General features: G+C 40.8%; 1 protein-coding gene across 3 annotated transcripts in view; it reads right to left on the bottom strand.

Annotated features, from left to right (window-relative positions):
- Window positions 1-224: 224 nt before the first annotated feature.
- RNF13 (ring finger protein 13) overlaps window positions 225-7,707 on the bottom strand; it is a 691,540-nt gene continuing 684,057 nt past the window's right edge. For all 3 annotated transcript variants that reach the window (XM_053710032.1, XM_053710030.1, XM_053710031.1), the window contains one exon: window positions 225-1,567. In XM_053710032.1, the coding sequence (XP_053566007.1) occupies window positions 1,173-1,567 (395 nt within the window). In that variant the 3' untranslated portion in view covers window positions 225-1,172. The remainder of the gene's footprint in view (window positions 1,568-7,707) is intronic.

Here is a 7,707-nt window from a genome sequence, read left to right as displayed (position 1 = left end):
TGCTCTAATAATTCAGACATGCTCAACCATAACCTGGAAAATACAATTTAAAGTGTACCAGAGCTGGAGCACAGGGCGTAAACCTCTAATAACACATCAATATAACATGACAAGAGTGCAAGAAGAAAGTAAAATGTTAGCATTTACATTTAGCATTAAGTGTATTTAATCCAACTATAAAGAGATTTTGCTTTTAGTTAAGCAAACATGATCTATTCACGTGATAAAGCACAATTTAAATTTATTTTTAGCCTTCACTCAATGTGATATAAAAATGATAGAATTTTACATAAGTATAGTGACTATCTACATTGGTACAATAACAAGTCTTCCATAATATAGTGTGGTAAGTACATATGAATTTATGCTCCATAAGAAGCTTAAAATATTTATGTGCTGTACAAATAGTATAATATATTCTTTAACCGTTCATTTTAATACAATACTTTTTTTTTCAAGTGGTAATAGTTATACAATTTGCTAAATAGCATCAACTAAAAAAATATCAAGTAAAGCTTTATCATTAGAACATTTTATTTTAAACTATTTTTATGCCTTGCACTATTCCTTATAAAACCTTCTGTGAGCTTGTATTTGTAACCACGTTAGCCATCTCTGGTTATATTTTGTCATGTAACCTACCCAAAACATTGTTGTGTGCAACACATTTAGGATTCATTCCAAGCATAGAATATCCTATAATGCAATCCAGGTAAAGACTAATGTGCACGTGATATATATATATATATATATATATATATATCGGTTTGTGACTATGACCTCTAATCAGCCTTCCATGAAACAGAAGGAGTTTAAGAAGCTTACTATAAACTGAATGGATAAGCAACTTCATGCAATTACTGCAGGCCTAATTTTGTTGCTAGATCGTTTATAATATACATATTTTTGTTTTTTTATTAAAAGTTCATACTTAAATACATATATTTATTTATTTAAAAGGAGCATTGTGTCCTCAGCAGTTTAGTATGGAGCTTGCATTCCTCTGTTAGATACTGAAGCAAGATGTATTTGGAAATATTGAAACCTATTTCATTTGCCTATAATAATGAAAACAATAGTAATAATAAATGGCTTTTAAAGTATTATACAAATATCTGTCTGTGGAGAAAATAAGTCTTTAAAGACATTATTTTATCTGTATCCCAATAGGATCACACAGTATTCCTTTCTCGTGGCTCTCTTTCCATGTTGTGTTGTAGCTGAACTACAACACTTTCAGTGTTCTGCTGCTCCTCCTCCTCACTGCTGTCACAGTCATCTGCTTCATCATCATCATCCTCTTCATCGTCCTCTTCATCCTCATCCTCATCTGATGAGTCTATTGCATTTTGCATGGTGTGAGATTCAGATATGGCCCCAAACGACTGACTGCTGACAGATGCCATGGGCCGGATTAATGGTGTATTTTCAGAGATTTCATTTTCTTCCTGGCTGCTGTCTGAATCAGAATCTGAATCACCTTGGGAGGGCACAACCTTCTGTTTGCATACAGGACATGTCTTTTTTGTCTTGGTCAGCCATGGGTCCACACACTTGCTATGATAGGCTGCAGAGATAGACACAAAAATATTTGATGCTTAGAAAAATAAAAATGACAAGTTAAGTATGTGAATACATAATACCTTCTTATCTATTTAGGCACTCTCTTCAGAGACACCAGTGTTTTTAAAAAAAGTACAATTGTTTTTTTTTTTACACAATCAAAATTATTTAGGGACTTTGCCTCATACTACCATTTCATCCATATTTTATGCGCATGACAAGCTATGTTCGTCATGTGTTTCGCTACCTGAAGGTGCTTGACAAGCCCTTTTTGTCATGCAGGGGGGTTGTGATCAAACACTTTTCAGCAATCCCCTGCACTACAGACCGGGGATCGTTAGTGGCCTAATGGGCGGCACTTCAAGGCTTCATGGGAGTGCCAGCGATATCACCACATACAGGGGGCAGAACCAGGAAGCTTAGTGTAGATGCAAGGGAGCTGGATGGGGAGGTTCTTTAAACCCATCAATCTCAGCTCTCTTAACACCCACATACCTCCAAGACCCCTCATTTGAAAGAGAATCATATGCTCTTTCAACTGGGAGTCTTGGAGCAAAAACACATGGGGATTTGCTTGTGAATATGATCAATAAAAATAAATTTGGTAGGACTAGAGACCCCTATTTTCGAGTATACAAGCCCCTCTCTTAAAAAAATGTGTGTATATATAAATATATATATATATATATACACACACACACACACGCATAATTGTTTTGGCAACAGTGAACACCTTGAAAGAAAAACAAAAATTATGCTTACCTGATAAAACATCATTTAGGTAAGAACTTACCTGATAAATTCATTTCTTTCATATTGGCAAGAGTCCATGAGCTAGTGACATATGGGATATACAATCCTACCAGGAGGGGCAAAGTTTCCCAAACCTCAAAATGCCTATAAATACACCCCTCACCACACCCACAATTCAGTTTAACGAATAGCCAAGCAGTGGGGTGATAAAGAAAGGAGTAGAAAGCATCAACAAAGGAAATTTGGAAATAATTGTGCTTTATACAAAAAAATCATAACCACCATAAAAAGGGTGGGCCTCATGGACTCTTGCCAATATGAAAGAAATGAATTTATCAGGTAAGTTCTTACTTAAATTATGTTTTCTTTCATGTAATTGGCAAGAGTCCATGAGCTAGTGTCATATGGGATATCAATACCCAAGATGTGGAGTCTTCCACTCAAGAGTCACTAGAGAGGGAGGGAATAAAATAAAAACAGCCATATACCGCTGAAGAAATTAATCCACAACCCCAAAAAATAAGTTTATTTTCATTTTTGAAAGAAAAAAACTTAAATGAAAAGCAGAAGAATCAAACTGAAACAGCTGTCTGAAGAACTTTTCTACCAAAAACTGCTTCCGAAGAAGCAAATACATAAAAACGGTAGAATTTAGTAAATGTATGCAAAGAGGACCAAGTCGCTGCTTTGCAAATCTAATCAACTGAAGCTTCATTCTTAAAAGCCCACGAAGTGGAGACTGAACTAGTAGAATGAGCTATAATTCTCTGAGGCGGGGCTTGACCCGACTCCAAATAAGCTTGAAGAATCAAAAGCTTTAACCAAGAGGCCAAGGAAATAGCAGAGGCCTTCTGACCTTTCCTAGGACCAGAAAATATAACAAATAGACTAGAAGTCTTCCTGAAATCTTAAGTAGTTTCAACATATTTCAAAGCTCTCACCACATCCAAAGAATGTAAGGATCTTTCCAAAGGATTCTTAGGATTAGGACACAAGGAAGGGACAACAAGTTCTCTACTAATGTTGTTAGAATTCACAACCTTAAGGAAAAATTCAAATGAAGTCTGCAAAACCGCCTTATCCTGATGAAAAGTCAGAAAAGGAGATTCACAAGAAAGAGCAGATAGCTCAGAAACTCTTCTAGCAGAAGAGATAGCCAAAAGGAACAACACTTTCCAAGAAAGTAGTTTAATGTCCAAAGAATGCATAGGCTCAAATGGAGGAGCCTGTAAAGGCTTCAGAACCAAATTAAGACTCCAAGGAGGAGAAATTGATTTAATGACAGGCTTAATACGAACTAAAGCCTGTAAAAAAACATAATTTATGCTTACCTGATAAATTTATTTCTCTTGTAGTGTATCCAGTCCACGGATCATCCATTACTTATGGGATATTAACTCCTCCCCAACAGGAAGTGCAAGAGGATTCACCCAGCAGAGCTGCTATATAGCTCCTCCCCTAACTGCCATTACCAGTCATTCGACCGAAAACATGCAGAGAAAGGAAAACCATAGGGTACAGTGGTGACTGTAGTTTAATGGAAAAATTACCTGCCTTAAAGTGACAGGGCGAGCCGTGGACTGGATAAACTACAAGAGAAATAAATTTATCAGGTAAGCATAAATTATGTTTTCTCTTGTTAAGTGTATCCAGTCCACGGATCATCCATTACTTATGGGATACCAATACCAAAGCTAAAGTACACGGATGACGGGAGGGACAGGCAGGCTCTTTATACGGAAGGAACCACTGCCTGAAGAACCTTTCTCCCAAAAACAGCCTCCGAAGAAGCAAAAGTGTCAAATTTGTAAAATTTGGAAAAAGTATGAAGAGAAGACCAAGTTGCAGCCTTGCAAATCTGTTCAACAGAAGCCTCATTCTTAAAGGCCCAAGTGGAAGCCACAGCTCTAGTAGAATGTGCTGTAATTCTTTCAGGAGGCTGCTGTCCAGCAGTCTCATAGGCTAACTGTATTATGCTACGAAGCCAAAAGGAGAGAGAGGTAGCCGAAGCTTTTTGACCTCTCCTCTGACCAGAATAAACGACAAACAGGGAAGACGTTTGTCGAAAATCCTTAGTTGCCTGTAGATAAAATTTCAGGGCACGGACTACATCTAGATTGTGTAGCAGACGTTCCTTTTTCGAAGAAGGATTAGGACACAAAGATGTAACCACAATCTCTTGATTGATATTCCTGTTAGTGACCACCTTAGGTAGGAACCCAGGTTTAGTACGCAGAACTACCTTGTCTGAATGAAAAATCAGATAAGGAGAATCACAATGTAAGGCAGATAACTCAGAGACTCTTCGAGCCGAGGAAATCGCCATTAAAAACAGAACTTTCCAAGATAACAACTTGATATCAATGGAATGAAGGGGTTCAAACGGAACCCCCTGTAAAACATTAAGAACTAAGTTCAAACTCCATGGTGGAGCAACAGTTTTAAACACAGGCTTGATCCTAGCTAAAGCCTGACAAAAAGCTTGAACGTCCGGAACTTCTGACAGACGTTTGTGTAAAAGAATGGACAGAGCTGAAATCTGTCCCTTTAAGGAACTAGCGGATAAACCCTTTTCTAAACCTTCTTGTAGAAAAGACAATATCCTCGGAATCCTAACCTTACTCCATGAGTAACTCTTGGATTCGCACCAATATAAGTATTTGCGCCATATCTTATGGTAAATCTTTCTGGTAACAGGCTTCCTAGCCTGTATTAAGGTATCAATAACTGACTCAGAAAAACCACGTTTTGATAAAATCAAGCGTTCAATTTCCAAGCAGTCAGCTTCAGAGAAATTAGATTTTGATGTTTGAAGGGACCCTGGATCAGAAGGTCCTGTTTCAGAGGTAGCGACCAAGGTGGACAGGATGACATGTCCACTAGATCTGCATACCAAGTCCTGCGTGGCCATGCAGGCGCTATTAGAATCACTGATGCTCTCTCCTGTTTGATTCTGGCAATCAATCGAGGAAGCATCGGGAAGGGTGGAAACACATAAGCCATCCCGAAGGTCCAAGGTGCTGTCAAAGCATCTATCAGAACCGCTCCCGGATCCCTGGATCTGGACCCGTAACGAGGAAGCTTGGCGTTCTGTCGAGACGCCATGAGATCTATCTCTGGTTTGCCCCAACGTCGAAGTATTTGGGCAAAGACCTCCGGATGAAGTTCCCACTCCCCCGGATGAAAAGTCTGACGACTTAAGAAATCCGCCTCCCAGTTCTCCACTCCCAGGATGTGGATTGCTGACAGGTGGCAAGAGTGAGACTCTGCCCAGCGAATTATCTTTGATACTTCCATCATTGCTAGGGAGCTTCTTGTCCCTCCCTGATGGTTGATGTAAGCTACAGTCGTGATGTTGTCCGACTGAAACCTGATGAACCCCCGAGTTGTTAACTGGGGCCAAGCCAGAAGGGCATTGAGAACTGCTCTCAATTCCAGAATGTTTATTGGTAGGAGACTCTCCTCCTGATTCCATTGTCCCTGAGCCTTCAGAGAATTCCAGACAGCGCCCCAACCTAGTAGGCTGGCGTCTGTTGTTACAATTGTCCAGTCCGGCCTGCTGAATGGCATCCCCCTGGACAGATGTGGCCGAGAAAGCCACCATAGAAGAGAATTTCTGGTCTCTTGATCCAGATTCAGAGTAGGGGACAAGTCTGAGTAATCCCCATTCCACTGACTTAGCATGCACAATTGCAGCGGTCTGAGATGTAGACGTGCAAAGGGTACTATGTCCATTGCTGCTACCATTAAGCCGATCACCTCCATGCATTGAGCTACTGACGGGTGTTGAATGGAATGAGGGACACGGCATGCATTTTGAAGCTTTGTTAACCTGTCTTCTGTCAGGTAAATCTTCATTTCTACAGAATCTATAAGAGTCCCCAAGAAGGGAACTCTTGTGAGTGGAAAGAGAGAACTCTTCTTTTCGTTCACCTTCCATCCATGCGACCTTAGAAATGCCAGTACTAACTCTGTATGAGACTTGGCAGTTTGAAAGCTTGAAGCTTGTATCAGAATGTCGTCTAGGTACGGAGCTACCGCAATTCCTCGCGGTCTTAGTACCGCCAGAAGAGCACCCAGAACCTTTGTGAAGATTCTCGGAGCCGTAGCCAATCCGAATGGAAGAGCTACAAACTGGTAATGCCTGTCTAGAAAGGCAAACCTTAGATACCGGTAATGATCTTTGTGAATCGGTATGTGAAGGTAAGCATCCTTTAAATCCACTGTGGTCATGTACTGACCCTTTTGGATCATGGGTAAAATTGTCCGAATAGTTTCCATTTTGAACGATGGAACTCTTAGGAATTTGTTTAGGATCTTTAAATCCGAGATTGGCCTGAAAGTTCCCTCTTTTTTGGGAACCACAAACAGATTTGAGTAAAACCCTTGTCCTTGTTCCGACCGCGGAACCGGATGGATCACTCCCATTAATAAAAGATCTTGTACGCAGCGTAGAAACGCCTCTTTCTTTATTTGGTTTGTTGACAACCTGGACAGATGAAATCTCCCTCTTGGGGGAGAGAATTTGAAGTCTAGAAGGTATCCCTGAGATATGATCTCTAACGCCCAGGGATCCTGGACATCTCTTGCCCAAGCCTGGGCGAAGAGAGAAAGTCTGCCCCCCACTAGATCCGTTCCCGGATCGGGGGCCCTCGATTCATGCTGTCTTAGGGGCAGCAGCAGGTTTCCTGGCCTGCTTGCCCTTGTTCCAGGACTGGTTAGGTCTCCAGCCTTGTCTGTAGCGAGCAACAGCTCCTTCCTGTTTTGGTGCAGAGGAAGTTGATGCTGCTCCTGCTTTGAAATTACGAAAGGAACAAAAATTAGACTGTCTAGCCTTAGGTTTGGCTCTGTCTTGAGGCAGGGCATGGCCTTTACCTCCTGTAATGTCAGCGATAATTTCTTTCAACCCGGGCCCGAATAAGGTCTGCCCTTTGAAAGGTATATCAAGCAATTTAGATTTAGAAGTAACGTCAGCTGACCAGGATTTTAGCCACAGTGCTCTGCGTGCCTGAATGGCGAATCCGGAATTCTTAGCCGTAAGTTTAGTTAAATGTACTACGGCATCTGAAATAAATGAGTTAGCTAACTTAAGGGCTTTAAGCTTGTGTGTAATCTCATCTAATGGAGCTGATTCAAGTGTCTCTTCCAGAGACTCAAACCAAAATGCTGCTGCAGCCGTGACAGGCGCAATGCATGCAAGAGGTTGCAATATAAAACCTTGTTGAACAAACATTTTCTTAAGGTAACCCTCTAACTTTTTATCCATTGGATCTGAAAAGGCACAGCTATCCTCCACCGGGATAGTGGTACGCTTAGCTAAAGTAGAAACTGCTCCCTCCACCTTAGGGACCGTTTGCCATAAGTCCCGTGTGGTGGCGTCTATTGGAAACA

Source organism: Bombina bombina, chromosome 4 (genome assembly GCF_027579735.1).
Source record: "Bombina bombina isolate aBomBom1 chromosome 4, aBomBom1.pri, whole genome shotgun sequence".
NCBI classification, from domain to species: Eukaryota; Metazoa; Chordata; class Amphibia; order Anura; family Bombinatoridae; genus Bombina; species Bombina bombina.
The sequence above is the reverse complement of the archived record's forward strand: the minus strand, read 5'-3'. Positions and strand labels throughout refer to the sequence as shown.